At 43.9% G+C, this 19187-nt stretch overlaps 1 protein-coding gene across 5 annotated transcripts in view; it reads left to right on the forward strand.

Annotated features, from left to right (window-relative positions):
- Window positions 1–19187, forward strand: part of LOC119218611 (kinase suppressor of Ras 1-like) — a 35576-nt gene continuing 16389 nt past the window's right edge. Inside the window, exons 1-6 of one of the 5 annotated variants that reach the window (XM_062561301.1) lie at window positions 3863–4060; window positions 4363–4484; window positions 13442–13589; window positions 13891–14266; window positions 18044–18207; window positions 18323–18389. In XM_062561301.1, the coding sequence (XP_062417285.1) occupies window positions 13508–13589; window positions 13891–14266; window positions 18044–18207; window positions 18323–18389 (689 nt within the window). In that variant the 5' untranslated portion in view covers window positions 3863–4060; window positions 4363–4484; window positions 13442–13507. Of the gene's footprint in view, window positions 1312–3862; window positions 4061–4362; window positions 4485–8361; window positions 8469–8490; window positions 11730–13441; window positions 13590–13890; window positions 14267–18043; window positions 18208–18322; window positions 18390–19187 lie in introns of those variants that run through there. The other 4 variants (XM_037473173.2, XM_037473208.2, XM_037473191.2 and 1 more) reach the window with 4 other exon arrangements.

Genomic DNA, 19187 nt, shown 5'->3' on the forward strand with positions numbered 1-19187 from the left:
TGCAAAGTCTGCGTAAATCTAAATTACTCTCAGACAAGATTTTACATTGAGTTGTATTATAACAAAGTTGTAGTCTGGTATAAATGACCTACACTGTATACGTACCTATTTGATCATACTATTTGTGTGCATATACTATTGACATTGAAACCATTTAATGAACCATTTCAGCTCTTCAGGGACCTCTGGCAGCAGATGGCAGTGTGCTCTAGCATATCACTCGTTCCTCTGAAGGCCTGGCACTTTATGTGAAACACTGCTATGTTGCTCAATTAAAGTTTATTTTCCACTAAGTCTACGCGGAAAATTCTTCGAGGGCTGCAATACAAAAACAATACAGGACAACGTAAGAAAGAAACTAAAACTAAATCATGAAAGAGAATGCTGTATAGTTCTTGCACTTACACTCTTAAAAAAAGAGTTGAGAAACTAAAAATAGTTTATCAACCAGCTGCAACGCTTTTTGAGTATACTCCACTAATGGATGTGTGACTGTGTCAACTCGCGATAAGAAGTTTGCTCAAAGTTTGTCAATCTTAACATTATTATTTAGCTGGTTGCTTAACTATTTTAAGTATTCTCAACTTTTTTAGTGTACACAACTGTAAGGTTGAAGACGATATGAGGCCAGTGGCACCAGAGGGTTCCAAAGGATGTTAATGTTTTACATTTTCACCAAACAAATTAGTTACTCTGTAGCAAATGGTCTTTTTTTATCTGTCAGTAAAACCCTTTGACTTCAAGGTTGAAATACTACGCCCATATTGTCCATTTATTATGGACAAACATCTAGTTAACATGAACAACTGTCTAGCAAATTCAAAATCTGGATGCTAAAACTCTCAAATGGTATTTCATCCATTATACAGTATATAAAGGCTGCAGACAATGAGCTGGGAAAGACGTTCGAGGTGACACTCCCAGCATCACTAGTTGGAGACTTCTTCTCACTTAGGTTTAACGTTAACGAAACGAAACTTCCTTGCGATTGGAAAAACTCATTTGTTTTTTCCGTGGAGGTGCGCCAACAACGTGGATCTCTGCGGACGTGTTGGTGGCATGTCGCTCTCCGGGGTTGGCTTGGTGCGGGTCTGCTGCTCTGTTCAGGTCCAAACGCGGAAACGTGTTTGAAGAGATGCACCGCGACACGTCGTCAGGCCGCTGTTTGTGTGAGGAATGGACTCAAAAGACAGGACGGGAGACGCGGAAGAGGCTCCGGTCCCGAACCTTGTGGGAACCTCCATCGCCTGTCCGCAGCCTCACTGGACCGCATCCAGAGGCGTCGCGCAGCGCGGGATCCGTCCTTCGGAGGTAACTTGAGAAAATAAGCTGCTCATGCGCTTACCGTGGCGCTCGAGCACCCCGCAACTTCAATTATCATTATTCAACAATAATCAGTGGAATAGAAGCAGGTGTTAAACGTTATCTGCTCCCGCGGTCACACTTATCATCGTAAAAATACTAATTAGTGATACTTTCCATTCGTTGCCACCAGTGGTAACAATGCGCAATGTTAAATAGCGTCACAGAATGTAGTTCCATTTAGTTCAAAAGTTTGAGGTGTAAGTTTGAACATGTACTGTCACTACACATGTACCAATGTAAAGGCTGTTTTCACATATTGACCTGTCCCAGTAGGAGAAGCACGTGTGCGCTACTTAATAAGATGAATAATGGTCGGTCTGCATTTCGCTGCTTCAGCGCCAGTGTGGTGTGCTCAACGTCAAACCGTTAACAGTGGGAGACTCGGAACGAGCACAACCATTATTATTGTCATTGGTAGGGCTAATCCATGCTGTTCCTACTACTACTTGGTTAACGTTTTTCTGTGTTGCTGGTCAAGAGATATTTCTGCTTTACGCCTTAAATTACTCATCCAACAAAAGTCAAAACCTCTACTAAGGATTAAACTCTCTACTGCCGTGTCAATAGGTGATTGACACACAGAAGTGAAGACATACGGCCACAAATACAATATAGTGACCAAAATAAGAAAGAAAATAATTCAACCGGATGGCTCATGCCTTTAAAATTACAAGTTAAAGTGCATTTGATGGACAGCCTTGGAAGCTTTAAAGATTTGAATTTAAAAAAAGTAAATCTTTGTTCAACTTCACCGCTTTTGTATAATATATATTTTTGCCCAAATGCATTTTCAAAAGAAGCCACTATTATTACATTACATGTCATTTAGCTGACACTTTTATCTAAAGTGACATTGCATTTTTAACCCATCCCACTCAGTGAGAGGGAGCAGTCTGCAGCCATAAGGGCTGCCAAGAGAGCAGTTAGGAGTTGGGTATCTTGCTCAGGGACACTTTGACATGGGACATGGCGCAGCCAGGGTTCGAACATTGCGGTTCCCAGCGCACCCTCTCTTTTCCATGCGCCACCGTCACCCGGTTATAACACATGCAAGTGTCAGATACGACCCCTTAACTGCAAAACAGGGTTAATGATTAAGCTTCTCTTTCTACATGATTGGGGGAACAATTGAGTAGATTACCAACGTCCTCTTTAGGAGAGTTGAGTTTGTATTACATTAGACCCATCCTTTTGAGAATATCCCAAAAAATAACTGTAGCTGAGGAGTGGCTGCTGTCACTCTCTCAGGTTAGGCCCTGAGTGCTAGTTGTGTACATGTGTGTGGCAGGAGGCTGTATTTAGCTGTGGTTCTCTCCCTTGCATTCTGAGCAGGTCCTGTTTGTCAAGAAATTCAAATGAGGTGAAAGGCAAGGGCAGACTAGCTTGTTCCTGTACTAGGCTACGTTATGTGCTACGCTACATCCAGACAGGCAGAGCAGGTGTTTACAGTTGATGATGGACTAACTATGCTTTGTAACTTTGACAGTTACCTTTTTCCCTTTCCTGTCATTTTATTGACCTCTCAAACTACAAAGCTATTCCGTCCATCTTTTCTGAGAACAGAGCAAAGTTTTTCAGAGAGAAACATGTTTGATGAGCTGTATTGTTTAAGTGCCAGTGTTCTGCATCTGTCGGGGAAAGCGGTACATTACGGGAAGCAGAAAAAAGCAGAATGTGCTGCTTCGTCAACCTGAGTCAGTGCTGTATACTAACTGAGAGGAGCGAGCTCTCTTGCGGTCCCTGCAGTCCCTTGCACGCTACAGATTGAGCTTTGCAGGTATAGATTCCCTCCCTGGACAGAAGTAAAGCCAAAATATCCCAAAGGGAACTGCCTCCGTCTTGTGCTTTTGAATTCATTTGGAACAAGAGTTTGCAGGGAGAAGTGACCTAAAACTCAGCAGCCATCTTTATGAGCTCAGCTGCCTGTTGCACTAGTACAGACAAACCTCTGCTGTGCACTTCAATACATCAAATCAGTACAGAAACATACTAAGCAGAGGGTGTGTATGTATTTATGACGGTATTGAAAATCATGCCATCCTCATTTTTCAATCCACTGTTGCATCATAATGCCACCCTATCCTTCACGATGTGGTAATCTTTAAAGAGTTTTAGCTTAAAACAAGTTGGTTACCTCTAACTCTTCCTTCTAGTTATTGACAGCTTTATCTAAAAGCAGGACTTTCAACTTGAAAACTTTTAACGATGATATTGTATTCTACAACAATGATTTCCCATGCACCTTGAAGGCATCCTTAAAAATACCACTGCTAGTAAGTATTAGTCCCTACAAGGGAAGTCAAGCAATTCTGTGCTGCGGTGTCGGTTGTATCAAGTCCGGCAGTGTTGTGAATAGCACCGGCCACACCGCGCTTTGTGATGAGCACTCACCCAAACTAGAATGTGTTGAGTCAGCTGCTCTGCAAGCCTCTGTCCCTCCCCAGTGTGCTATTTATACACACCGAAACCAGTCTCTGCACCTACCAACACACACAAGAGCATGCACATGTCTGATCACAATTGAACAGAGCTCGGCAGACTTGGAGGTGTCCTGTAAACATTAGTGAAAATGGACACTGTTGAGAAGTAAGCGACTGGTGGGCTCAGAGGAGCAGGCAGACAAACAGACAGACAGTCCGCCTGTATTGGAGCAGTGGGGCTTTTACTGACCTCATAGACAGCATAGGACGTTGAGGTAAGTCAGCATTCAATTAAACTTAATGTGGTTTTAACTTCATGCTTTGGCCCCTGAGAGTACTGGTCGCAGGAGGTGTATTATCTCTTTGATTGTGTGGGATTTTGCTAAATACACCACATAGTGGTCATGTAGCTCCCATTAAAAGAGAAGCGCTGTTCCATTGTCATCTTGCAAACCTCCCTCTATCTGGTGTACAAATGGCCCGAGTCTACCATAGTTCTCTTGTCCGCAGCACTTGTTCAGTGGGATTAATGTGTTGTTTGGGATGAACAGGACATTTCATACTTCATATATTACAGGCTCCTGAGTGACATGCAGATTATTAAAGGGGCTGAGCAGGTGGAACATCTGCTCATTGACAAAAGATTACCAAGTCCAGTCACAGGCGCCGGACCTGGACCCGGACACTTACCGGACACTGGTAATTTCTTTATTTTGTTGATCGCCCGGGAAACATAAGTGATGTTAATTCATACATGTCAACAAATCTACGTGTCAAATCTCATGAATATATTTGAAGATTTACATGTCTAACTACTGCAGGAAAGTTACTTTGATGAGAGAAAGTAGTAAGACTCACTCGGGCGACGGTCGGGCAATTCTATTCCTCAATGGAAGTTTCTTAATTTGATTTAAATTCTGGGGCGATAGGTAAGTTAAAGATAAGTAATACACACAATGATTGCTCAACCAGTGGTGGAAGTATTCCATTGAGGTAGAATGCATCCTGGTACCAGTTGATTCAACCTGTGTTAGCATTCGACCCATTGGTTAAATCTATTGGTTCAATCCATGGTTCCGTTAGCTCCATTACTTAGCACTGTGTACTAACAGCTCATCTAGCTCTCTGGGTTGCTGCTGCGATTCTCCGGCCAAGCTCAAACTCCATCTTTCCCTCACTTGTGAACAAGAACAGGCCGTCCACCGCTTAGAACCATGGCCTCGCATATGGAGCATTTGTTTCTCACTACTCACGACACTAATTGATAACTTTTTGAAACAACATAGTTTATTATTTGTTAAAAGGGTTTGTCAGTGGCTAGTGAAAATGGGACATTTTTCCTATGAAATGTGATGTGAAGTCCTATATTGATATCTATTTCTCTCCTTATTGTCATTATTGTGAGAAATCATTTACGTGATTAGTGTCTTCACATTTATGAGTATTATTAATAATGTATAACTAAGGCAAACTGAGCAAATTTGTTATTTCAGAGCGTATCAAACTGGTAGCCCTTCGTATGACTCAATGAAATGAGAGCTACTTCATGACCCATGACTTTTTATGTTTTTCTTGTCTAGGTTAAGAGCTATTTTAACTATAACTATAAGACTTTACAGAATATGTCCAAGCTACAGTAGCTAAATATGAGGGTCCGTTTAGGACTTAACTACTGAGACACTCTCACGCACACTACTGAGACACTCAACACTCACACACACTACTGAGACACTCTCACGCACACTATTGAGATACTCATGCCATCTCACTAGTGTGTGTGAGAGCATCTCACTACGCAACGTGAGAACATCTCACTAGACAACGTGAGAGCATTTCACTACATCGTGAGAGCATTTCACTATACAACGTGAGAGCATCTCACTAGACAACGTGAGAGCATTTCACTATACAACGTGGGAGTATCACACTAGAAAAGGCATCTCAGTTACACCGGAAGGCGGTCAGCCTCATCTCACGCCGCAAAGAGCAGCCTGTTCTCGGCCAGACTTCTTTGAAATGCTTTGCTTCAATCCACAGTTTAAATTCATAACTTTAATTGTTGGAATGCATTGATGATGCAAAGTAAATCAAGGTATGCAAATGCACCTGGCGTTTTTTTCCGCCATTTTGAATTTTGTGAAAAACACGTTTTTGCGAACTCCTCCCAGACGCTATGTCCGATTCTTACGAAATCTTCGGCAAAAATGGTCATTGGCTCAAGGCCATCAAAATGTATTGAAATAATGTTGATATCTAATTTTTTATTTAAGTTATGGACCAATGAAATTTGTAAGGGGTGTGGCCTGGAAAGGAAAGACCTTTAACTTCCTTTAAAGTTTCTCAGGATTATGCTAAAAAACAAACAGGAAGTCAGTTATAATTTTTTTTAGTGTGAATATTCCCTGTATTTTTGCAAGAGAGTAACCAATCCTATTTGAGTGACGTTTTGATTTCAACATCGTATCTGAACAGATAGATCTTCTCTTGTGCTAAGCTGTTGCCCTCTGACGACGGAGACACGGGTTCAATTCCTGGCACAGTCTTACTATTTTTTTTTCTTCTCTTTTTTACTGCGTGTCTGGCTGATATAACAAACATAGGGATTCAGTTTACTCTCCTTGGTGAGGTTATTGACTTAAATGTTTACACTTTACAGCAGGGGTGTCAAACTCATTTCTGGTTTGGGCCAGATACTGGCGGGCCACAGACGATAGGTGAGAAAAGCTGACTGGGTGAGGGGGGGGTGGGCGCTGGCGGTACGCACGCCGCTGTCGGACCGCTTTGGACGGGGCAGCCGGTCGGCAGCGGGTCGCGAGTTCGACATATGTAACCAAGACAAATAACACGGACAGTTCAATATAATTACATCCATGGTTTAAATACAAGTATTCTGCCACAGCCAACCCACAGCCGTGCTCGTAGTCTTGCGTGAGTTTATGTTGGTTACAATATGGTTACAATATTCAGCCGCAAAAGAAATCACGGTTACAATATTCAGCCCAAAAAAATAAAGAAGATGTGGTAACCCAGGGGGAGTGAGGCCAGATTCGGGCGTAAAATAAGAAACTCAGACAGTAAATGCAAACAAAAAGGGTCCTTTTAATAACAAAGGTCAAAAACTACGGCTCTTCCAACCGGCTTCCAAACTGAAATATGTAGCGTCCCCCCGTCTCCTCCTACGTGGCGCCCGCTTCCTTGTCCTGTTAGGAGCAGAGTAGAGTAGAGCGGTGAGTCCTGAGGGTTACCTCCTCTCCGATGTCTGCCCCCGTCCGGTCTCTTCTCCTCTCCTTATCTAGGGTCTGCTCTGATTACCAGATAGGCCGCAGGTGTGACCAGTGCCACGTTCCTAGTGGCTGGAGCACCTGCACAGGATAATAAATCCCCCTTATCACCTCCCCCAACCGGAGCTTGGGGCTCCGCCCCAGGTGCTTTGTTCCTCCCCCTGGTTTGCCACAAAGAGTTAAAGCCCTGTTATTATTGGACATGGCTACAATCCGAAGCCGAAGGTGTATTGGATGCTCGCTCCTTTAGCTTGACGCACGCTCCTGATCTTGAATCCAGAATTGATTGCTCTACCTTAGTGTCCCGGATGTTGGTGTCTCACGGCAATATATTGAATATTGTAACCATGATTTTTTTTGCGGCTGAATATTTTAACAGTGATTTTTTTTAGGTTGAATTTTTTGCAGTATTTTAATGTTGAAAAACATTCAGATACATTATTTCAATACATAAATATTCAGTGCTAGAAATTCAATCACCTTTTTATTTCAACCCCCGATGACACAGATTTACTTCCATACTGTTCACCCAGGATTCATAATGTGACATAATGTCACAGTGTGTTATCTCTGCAGAAGCAATCCCCAAGTTTTGGCTCCGCTTCTCTGTTTCCTGTCAACTATCTTCCCCCCGTGTTTTCTTCCTCGTTGCCTTCTCGTTACCATCAGATTCTTAAATGCCTTGGCTGTGCAGGGCAATGACACGGTGGAGGAAAAAAAGGCATGCAGAGGAAGTGAAGATTTCTTCTGAGGTAGGGTGGGGTGCAGCACTGATTAGACTTGTGCACGGAAGAATAGATATGTGAAGTGGGTACAGCACCTCTTCAAAGCTTAACACATTGACAGCAAGAAACAACAAAGTCAGTGTTTCCCCTACCATTGTAACAAAGTAGTGTAAATTACATTTTTTACAGCAGCGAGAGCACTAGAGTGACTACTACCCAGTCGGCCCGGGCGGAAAGTAGGTAAAAGTAGGGGAAACACTGAAAGTGGTATAGATCTTCTTTCATTTCAAATAAACAGAAAGGGAAATCACTGTCAGTAACCCTACAGCCAGCTCATGAAAGAAACTTTCTCAGCACACCCACCTGTTAGACAGAGACATTATTGACACCAAATGGCTCCGATTCTCCATAACAGAATTGACTGTTCCTCGGCCGGTCGCCGTGGGTCACTGATGCTCAATGTTAGCATGTCGTGAAGACGGAGACACAGAGAGGGGGAGGGAAGTGTGAAACGGAGGGAGGAGGAAAACAGGGAGTGTGATAACAGCAGTGGGAAGACTTGCTGGCTCTTTGTCAGTATGTTTCCCAGCAGCCTGCTGTGCTCACGGATTACTCTGTAACAGGGCCTGGACTATGAGAGCAGGGACTCAGGTGGCCAGTAGACTACCCACCGCATGGTAATGTACAGTAGCAGATGGAACCTGTGACCCAAGGCGCGGTAAAGGGGTTTGGAGTCCCAGCACATTAGTGAGACATTGCTGCTGTCTCGTGTCTGTTCTGTTTTTTCCACTGTTAGGAGCACTGTGGGCAGTGGTAGATGGACAGATCTGTATTTTGTGTGTTAGGTAGAGGCATTTATCTGACCCCACATGCTTGTTGGTGTGGACTCTTATCCCTTACAACACATTTGTGTAAGAGAAACCAATGACTGGCGTTAGAGGAATGTATTGTGTGTAATTTACCCCCATGGGATAAAAGAAAGACTTTGTTTCTTGCTCAGTGACTTTCTTTCAGTTGTCTTTCCTTTCCTCTCAGGCTTCCGTTACATGTAAACACAGGCAGCTGAGGCATGCCCTGCCCAGGTATTGGTATGTGTCATCCTCTTCCTCCAACCTTTGGATTTTCTACCCTTTTTATTTTTTACAAAAGTGGAGTGAACAGGAAACCCTCCTCACTTCTCTAGAAGTGACAAGGCTGATCCTCCAAAGCCACATGGTATTTATGTCAAATAAATACCATGTGGCTTTGGAGGATCAGCCTTGTTCATTCTGACCGAACAGCAAGGGCTTTTACTGCCCTCATGTTCCCCTTTATGTCTCATTTTTCTATCAGCTACATTCAGCATTACATTACGTGTTATTTAGCTGACGCTCTTATCCAAAGCGACTTACATTGCCTTATAACCCATGCATTACATTTTTTGCCTGGGGAGCAATTAGGGGTTAGGTGTCTTGCTCAGGGACACTTCGACATGGCACATGGAGCAGCCGGGATTCGTACCACCAACCTTGCGGCCCCCGCCGCACTGCTCTACCCCGTGCGCCATACAGCATGAAAGCTATCTGGAGCAGTCAAATGGAACTTCATTTAACACATCACCGTGCATCTACTGCATACGTTAGAAAGTAGTGACGTGCTGCTGGTGGGTTTCCAGGAGAAGCTGTGTGTGTGTGACAAATATCTTCTATAGAAGACATTTGTCACATATATTAGTTTAGAGACCTAACCTGGGTTGTAACAAAAAAACTGAAATTGCTTTTCTTACATAATACATTTAAATAGTATTAGCATTAACAAATCAAGTTTGTTATATTGAAAATCAGGTATCCTGAACATGATAAAATCACTTTCATACTACTTCATTAATTGGTGTTGCAGTATCTTAAAAATATAACTCAATCAGATTATTTTAAATACCTGAATATGATTAAAATAGTTTGGTTTAACAAGTAATAATTCATTGAAAAAATAGGAAATCTTGTCAGTCATACACATTCTTATCATGTGGGACCGATGTACACATTAAAATCAAGTAAATCCAAAGGATTGTTTTTTTCAGTGTAGTGATGTCACGTGACAAGGTTGGATGAAGATAAAAACATGGCATTGTGGCTCCTCTCTCCGAAGCCCTGGTAGGACGCAAAGGGTTTAGCAGGAGCACTGTCAGCCTTTTAGTAAACCGATCAGAGGTCAGTGTATTGTCTTTTTTTTGTTCTTGCTAGGCAACTTTTGAGTTCTTCTGAGTGCAGATCCTGAATAATGAAAATGGAATACAGAATACACAACAGATAATATTGTACACAGAATACTGGGAATGGAATACTGAATACAATACAGAATTTAAAATACAGAATATAGAATGCAGATTGAAGAATAAAAAATACTGACTACTTAATACATAATGCAGTATACGTAACGCAGAATCCTGAATACTGAACAGATGAATGTGTCCAGCTCCTCCATCCAGCAATTTAGTTGTACGTGATTTAATGATGTCACCGCTCGCTAGCTTTCCAGATATCTAGATGGGGCTGGAGCAGAATCGCATAATGGACAGCAGAGACTGTAGAAATCTGATATTCATCATTCAGTCAGTCCAAGGTGTATTGCAGTTCTGTCATATTACTCAAACATAACACTATGCTTATATGTTGTGTTCACGCCTACGAGTGCAGGATGCTCTATAAGGGTTATCTGCTGGTTGTTTGAGAAGAGCCAGGTATGTGCAGATTAAAAACAGTGATCAGTACTTGCTGCCATGTTTCTGTTCTACCTGTTCCTGTTGTGTCGTCACTAAGCGATCACACAACAATGAAGGACCTAAGTTAACTGTTAGTCACATGGTTAGCGAAATGTTCTGCGGGGAGTAGTTATCACTAAATATTATGGTCCATAGAAATGATAGTCATTTTCATACTTGTCTTGCCTGTCTTTTCATCCGATCATATCTGGAAGCATTGACTGTCTAAACACACTAAAATCTGATTTGCTCTGAATAGAGAGAGAGGTTTGGACAGCATACTTCTCAGTCACAGGAAAACAGAAGGAGAACTGAGCCCAGCTGTGGGTGAGTGATGAGCACAGCTGTCCCTCAATCAGAGGATCAGTAAGACACTTAAGAAAAGAAGATGACCGAAAACCGGCTGTTATCTCTAGCTGAATAAAAGCCCTCAGCATGCAAAAAGCTACATTAATAATAATTGTGGGGCTGCTGTTGCGTTGTGTGTAAAGGACATCAGGCGACAGGAAGTAAACACAGACCACAGCTGTTACCACATAAACTCAACACACAGATGCATTTATATTTCGGCTGGCCTGACAGTACTTTGAGGTTCTTAGTGGTTTGAACTCGTCCAATCAAGTCTTGCGTTTGTCCCCCCGGCAGTTGTATTGTTCTGGGAACTAACCTGCTGGACACTATCTCTCTGCGAGGAGATACTGTGGAAATGAGACATGGAAAAACATGTTACATGAGAGGATTCCCACCAAATTTGTTTAAGCTTTAGCCTCATTAGTTCAGCTGAACATAAACATTTCTGTAACATATTCAATCTGAGCATTGTCTCTCTTCATGCAATTACTGAGCAGTCTATCCATTTCCCTTACCATGGACACCATGCAGGTAACAGCCAGTTGCCAGGGGATAAAGCCACACACACACACACAAACACACCAAGGGCTGAAATGAAACACCTTCCAGTCAAATAAAATCAGTGTAGAGTAAACCTTGTTTTGACAGTATTCCAGCAGATTCCAGGAAAAAGTTTTCGGTACAGTATACTGTGTTAAACATCACAGTTCAGACTCACAGGTCTTTTTCACACTGACTATGTCTCATTGTGTTCTTATTTTTGTTTGTTAATGTGCCATTCATGCCTTTATAATGCCTTTCTTTTATTTCCCTCTAAATGAAAAGTAGGTAGACAGCCGGCTGTCAGGTGAGACACATTTTCACAGAATACCATCCCTTCCTCCACTTGTATAAACTCTGTTCAAGCTTGTCCTGCTGCACTGCAGCCCATTTGCGTTGTCAGAACCAGTTCTTCTTGATTGTGGAGGTTGTAGTTGTGAAGCAGACGTACATCTTTAGGCCTTAGCAGGCCTGGTGAAAGCAGTGGTGTGGCGTGGGGAAAATTTTCTAGGAAGTGATACACAACCTCTAAACTGTGTATTTTTAAGGGGGTCAATTTATATGTTGCTATTTCATGTAGTCGGGTGAACTATTACGGCTCCCAGCATCATTTTACCAGGACTTACACACGCTTGTTATCTAACCGACACTTTGAGCACCCACGTGCGCATTCTCTCTCTCCCTCAGTCACTCACACACACACACTCACTCACTCAGTCATCTTAAACAACCAGCTACTTAAAGCACAGCACACATTTGATATTGGAAAGATGCAAATTTATTCACATACCTCCACGTCAAACACAACTATACATATATATATATATAATAATACATGTAAATGTTATTATATTTTATAATAATATTATATATTATTATTATGTTATACAGCAACACAATAACCCAGTACCAGTGGCTATAACCAGCACACCTGACATGTGCATGTATTCAGACCGCCCGGCCTGTGGAGCTCATTTTTTCCAGATAAATAACAACAATAAACAACAACTCCAGTGGACTCACATGCTGCTTAATCAAATCAAAGCAAGCAAGACACAAACAAGGACTATTCTCACATAAAAAATAACACATTGCTAATTGGGCAGTTCAGTAACTATTAAGCTACGCATGAGGAAACAAATGAGTGTTTTGCTCACTCTATTTTCTCCTGTCTCTCGTGGTGGCAAAGTGATCGATAACCATGTAGTCGAACTTCCCACAGGCCTTTAGGTCATCCACAACAACAGAGTCAATGAACATCTTGGCCAAGTTGACAAGCCTGTCCTGTCCACACTTGTTCCTCAGATAGGTTTCGATCCTCTTTAAAATGAGTCCTCGGCTGTTATCCGTAGCATAAGCTGCAGCAGTTTGAAAACCTTGTGCCAGCAAAATAGACGCTGAAGATTGCCGCTACTAGCTAGCCACTTCTGCGGACGTAATTCTCCTCATGCCAACGACTTCGCAGCTTTCCTTGACACTGTCCTGAGAAATTGGTGTTGTCACAATAGCCTCACCTGATTGGTTCACCAAGGGAAGCCAACTTAGCTTGGCCTCCTCACAGACACACTGCACGCACTGACGTAACCCTCATTCACCATGTAACATTTAGAGGGGTGCTGTTTTACACATCATAAAACGCTCAATAATGAATGAAGAGAGATGAGGAGGACAGAAGGATTACTTAAAATTTTATTAAATGACTAATCATTAATGATGAGTCAAATTCCTTGTCTGACATATTATGGCAATAAATATTTCCTGATTCCTAAATGAGTTATATTCTGTAAAAAGTGATAAAGCCTGATTTCCCTTGGCTTCTGCAAGAAAACGCCATTGGGTGAAAGTTTACCAGGACTTATTTTAGCTGAGGCCATTCTCCTAATATGAAAGTCTCACAGGCTGTGACTGATGAATGAACAAACCCATGTGTATGTGTACTTTTATTAAGAAAACGAAGCAAGAGCCCAGACAAAACCCAGTGGTAGTCATTGATGGACACGTCCTGCTTGTCTCCTGCAGGCTGCTGCAGGGAAGCTCTCGGTGGACAGCTCGCTGCTCGCCTCCAGCACTGAGTTGCCGGACGCCATGAGACGCCTGGGCTCCGGCTCAGAGGACTGTTCCCGCCTCACTGCTGCTCTCTCCTGTCTGAAGAAAGCTAACAATGCAGGTGAGCCATGGCAATGGCAACAGAGGTTGTTGCAACCATGCAGCTTTGTTTGTGTTAGTGCACTTTGTAGCTTGTTCGTTTTTGTCTGTTGTGTTTTATGCAAACTAAGCTCAATTTCAGATGGGGGGATAGTATCTATAGAATTATACATGAATTTGACCTAATAAATGAATAATTATAAAGTACAATAATAATTTACAACACCGATGATGCCAACAAGTGACCATGCCAACCATCTGTAATGTGTGAAAACATGTACTCTACTCGCACACTCATTTGGATCTTTACTCTTTGACTTGAGATGATCCGGGTCCAGGCTCTTGCAGCTCCGAGGCTCGACAGGACACTGATGTCTTCTCTCCCATCAGCCTACCCTCCAGCTGTGTTAGCCCGTCCCTCTCGCTGCAGCCCACTACCACCACCCACGGCCGCTCCATCTCCATATCAGTCTTCCCTTGTTCAGAGGACAGGAGAGCTTGCATGCTAACAGAGGACACCTTTGCCCTAGAGCCAAGCCACCCTCCAGCCACTCGAGCCTCAAAGACACACACCGGCAAGCCCTCCCCCACGCCCCTCCCACCCACCCACAAGCGGCTGCATCTCTTCCCCAACATTGGAATGACAAGAAGCAAGAGTCAAGAGTCAACAAACCGCATTGAGGAGCCGGCGGAACTCAGGTATGTCCTACAACTGTAATAATAGCAGCGGATCAGTGGCCTGTCTTTATCGGGCTTACTTTTCATCTGCTAAACAACAAACAAACCAATGTCATGTTGAAACACATTGGTCCGTCCCAGTAAGTCTAAAAATACATCTTTAAACTGCCCGGTCACTTCACAATGTCTTGCCGGTGGGTCAGGCTCAACTGGGAGCCCAGAGGTACCTGTGATGGGACATGATCTGTGATTTCGACCGTTAGTGCTGCCATCGGAACACTGTCAGGGGCGTGCCATCTCTTCAACAGATTGATGTGATATGTTTGGAGGATTTCCTTCTCCCAGGTTGTCTCACCTTATAGCTTACCTCACCGACCCTCCTGATCACCTCATAGGGTTCATGGCACTTGGCCAGGAACTTCAATCGTAGGAATCAGGACCAAGGCCCCAGGCTGGAACTCCCGTAGTTAAGCTCTACGGTTATAAGATTCGTGATTGGGCCAGTTGTGTCACGGTTTGGGTGATCTTCCTGTTTTATTTAGTAGTCTCATGTCTCGTGTGTCTAGGGTTGGGTATCGTTTGAATTTGAGCGATTCCGATTCCGATTCCGATTCCTGGTTTCGATTCCGGTTCCCAGCGATTCTCGATTCCGATTCTTTTAAGAGGCAGGGTCAAAAAAGTTTAAGATATTTTAAATGAGCTAGCTAACCAAGGGTCTTTCTGAAGTAAAAAGTCTGACCTTCTCCATCAATGTTAATTCTATGAACTTTTTATTAACTTTACTATGAATTTCTAACAGGGCTGTTTTCAACTACAATATAAATATCAAACTATGAACTTGAATATTGTATAAACATTATAAATTATGAATATATTTTAACAGGGGTACACTTTCCTCCAGAGAGCTTTATTTTTGAAACCTCACAAAAACACATTTACACGTGAGTGTATGATACTGCAGGTACTTAAACGTTACTTTGCTCCCACTGATGGACGAACCCTTGGAATCAGAGGAAGAGGCAGCGCGTCAAACACGGGGCACACGGAGGGGGGGGGGGGGGCGCGCGCAACTCTCCCAACCTCAAATCAGGGACACTTTCGCTGACGGGGGGGCTGCTGACGGTCGACGCGCGGAGTGCTAGTACAACCTTTTTTTCTTTCTTTGCAGCGCCAGCCTCACTGGTCACTTTAACAGAGGACAGCTCCGCTCGGGCCACCCGGCACCGCCGCGCGCGCACTGGTCTGACGCGTCACAAATTCACAACAACCGGGAGTTTTTTGCCAAGTTTTCGGTTTGTTTCGAGAAGTGTAACCACACTTTTGACCGCCGACGCACGCTATACATGTTCGATCGCGCTGTTACGCCAACACTTCCGGTGGACGCTTCTTCGTTGGTGTTCAGCGGTTTCTATTTCCGGTCGGCGCCGGCGGACTGAGAATCGAAACTAGGAATCGAATTTTAAACTTTTGAACGATACCGGGTAAATCGCAAAGCTAGTTTCGATTCCAATCGATTCTCGATTCTCGATGCCCAACCCTACGTGTGTCCCTGGGGTAACTTCACTTCCTGCCTTGTCCTGTCATCCCCGGTGATTGTCTGCAGTGTCCATGATTGTTTCCACCTGTGTCCATTCCCCTGCACCTCCCTTGTGTATTAAGGCCTTTGTGTCTTGTGTCCCTTGTCGCGTCATTGTTTGCATGTTACGTTTTGTTGGTGAATGTCCCTGGTCCCTGTTGGCGTTTTTGCCACCTTTTTTGGAACACCTTTGTTTTGGAACTCTGCGCTTGAGTCCTGCCTCTACCTTCACCAGCCCTGTTGGGCTTGTTGCATATGCTCCTGCACTGAGAGGCCATATCTTACCTCTCTCTTATCTTATCCTCTCTTGCATCTGGTCCACATACTCTCTGACGGAACTATGACCGGTCGGCTGATGGCTGTTGCTCCCATGCTTCTTTGGCCAGGTCCAGCATGCCCTTGGGTCTCCGTCGATACAGAAGCTCAAACAGCGAGAACCCTGTGGACGCTTGGGGAACTTCTTGGATTGAACGAAGACAAAGGGAATTAGTTGGTCCCAGTTTTTCCCATCCACATCAATAGTCCTTCTCCGCATTTGTTTTAAGGTTTTCTTAAAACATTCTACCAGGCCGTCCCACTGTGTGTATGGGTAGACCGAGGTCCTCATTGGGCTCACCTTCAGCAGCTTGCACATCTCCTTCATCACTCAAGACATGAAACAGGTTCCCTGGTCAGTTAGGACATCCCTTCCAATACCAACTCTACAAAAGAGAATGAATAATTCTCTTGACACTGCCATAGCACTTGCAGTGCGTAACGGGACTGTCTCTAGGTACCAGGTAGCATAATTCATGATGACCAGGATATAACCCTACTGGACTTGACTTCGACAGGGGTCCTACTATATCCATAGCCACCCTCTGGAAGGGGTACCTTCGGAGCTGTCTTCTGCCACTCTGGGCAGATTTTGCAATAATCCTGGACACACCTCTTTAGACTCCTTGACTACCTTGACTAAAAACTGTAGCACTAACAAATCGTAGCACTTAAATTGCACTTATTGTAAGTTGCTTTGGATAAAAGCGTCAGCTAAATGACATGTAATGTAAAGTGGGCTAGGTACAACACTTTTGGAATATAGCGTTTGGGGACTTGAAACTGTTCCACAACAAGTTCCGCCAGCTTAGCCACCCTATATAAGAGGCCATTCTTTATTGCAAAATGTGGAAAAGTGTCAACACTCACCCCTGCCACCGGTTCCCCCTCGACCACAGCCAGGTTGTGTCGGGCTTGTTCCAGGTTAGGGTCCACCAACTGGGCAGTTCTAAACTGTCTAGGCCTGATGGCAGTTTCCTCTTCCGCAAGTGGGAACTCTGAAAAAACCATTTTCGACGACTCCTCGTTCGTCATGGATCCACCCTCGCCACAGCCTCCACTGGGGTCAGGGCCTCCTCCTCTGTCTCCTCTCCAGATTAAGTGGTTGGGCTGGATGGGGCTGCACAGGCATGTACCACCTTGACTTTCCGGCCCCTACAAGGTTTCTTTATTGAACAGCTTCTCCGGTATCTAGCCGCCCTTTAATCTCACAAAATATCAAGCAGTCCCGTCCAATCAGCACTGGCACTGGCAGATTTTCCACCAAACCCGCCACAACCTCAAAAGTGCCCTTTGTGGTCTGGACCTTAATGTGCGTTGTGGGATACTCTTGTGAATCCCCATGGACACAGGAGACTGGGATAGGAGGTCCCCTGGGGCCAGTGGTCAGTCGTGGAGGGTAGGAGGGTGACAACACTGCCAGAGTCCAGTAGGGCTTCTGCATCCTGGATCCTTATTCTGAAAAATGTGTCCGGAGTGGCGGAAGACAGCTCCGAAGGTACACTACCCCTAATTGACATCCCCTTCCAGAGGCTGGCTATGGATATAGTAGGACACCTGCCAAAGTCCAGTAGGGGGCACCGTTATATCCTGGTCATCATGGATTATGCTACTTGGTACCCAGAGGCCGTCCAGTTACGCACTGCAAGTCTCTCTTAAGCAGCGATGACATGGCTGTAAACTGTAATTTGTCTGGTTGTATAAATATAACTTAAGAATAACACAGACACAGTTTCATCTTCATTTTATTTTATCTCATAATAATCATGCAGATTATCGTGTTTACTTTTCTCTATGTGAATACATTCCACACTTCTGTATTGTCCCCCGACACGGTACCTGTATGAAGGCATGAAGAGGCCTGTTGTATGCTATTCTGTGGTGTTAGTTGCTCTCTGTGCTTGCAGAGCCGGTAAGAAGAACAAAGTGTTGAGTGCTCTTCAGATTAACGGCAGTGGTAATGGTCCTGAAGACTCAGTGCCGCGCTCCCCGCTGCTGTCTGCCCGAACCCCCGGCCCGGTCCCGGCCTCAGCCCCGTACATGATGCCTACCACACCCACCCTGCTGGAGAGTGAGTCCTCTTCAAGATAGATACTGTCCTGGGTCCCTGCACCCTTGTACTTTGGGTTGTTTTCCCCATCGTCTTTCTGTGTTTTTGACATCCGTTGTTTTGATGATGTTCACAGATATGACCATGCACAGGGGTTCCCCTCAGACGATGAGGAGAGACGTCGGCCTGGCTGTAACACACAGGTTAGTTACTGCCAACCTTTGACGCTCGTTCAGAGGTAAAACAATTAGTGTTGGGAATTGTGTAGGATGAATTATTCTCAGAAATATGGAAAAATGCATAACATCTATAGCAAAATTGTACTTAATAATATATTTTAAATATAGTATATTTGAAATCCTGACTGCTCCACGCTCAAGAGTCTCTTTCCCGTCTTCAGGTCGAAAACGACAGATAAACTCCTCCACTAGTTCAACTGAGGAAGTCAAACTGTATCTAAAAAATTCCGTTCACATGTAATGAATTGACTCGAGCCTATACTTCGCAGGGTTAAGTGTTACCGTTCGCGTTAGCGTTAGCATTAGCATTAGCACAAAAATAAACAGTCTTGGAACATTGTGTAGAAATTCCTCCCGTTTCTCAACATGCAGCTTATCACGCTTCTCCTGGTTGTCGTGCTAACAATCATGAGCTACAAACTACACCTTGGCTTGTGCCCTACCTGCTACTCAGGGTTCGAAATGACTTAGGACTCTTGGGGGGGTCCCCTAAAATGTAAAAAATACTTAAGACTACCTTGCTACACTATATACTGCAGGCAAAATAATATACCGGTAGACGTTTTGAAGGTGGGATAATGGTCTTGGGATGTTTTTCATGTTAACGGCCATTAAGACACCTGTATCGTATTATCACCGGGTCTCGGACCCCCCCAAAAAAACTCTTCGGATCCACACGATTCACGTGGATAACATTTTCGCATTCAAAACTCACAGACTTGAATTAAGTCCTCGCTATCGTTCGTAATCACTGACTGGACA

The sequence above is a fragment of the Pungitius pungitius genome, chromosome 3 (assembly GCF_949316345.1).
Source record: "Pungitius pungitius chromosome 3, fPunPun2.1, whole genome shotgun sequence".
Lineage (NCBI taxonomy): Eukaryota > Metazoa > Chordata > Actinopteri > Perciformes > Gasterosteidae > Pungitius > Pungitius pungitius.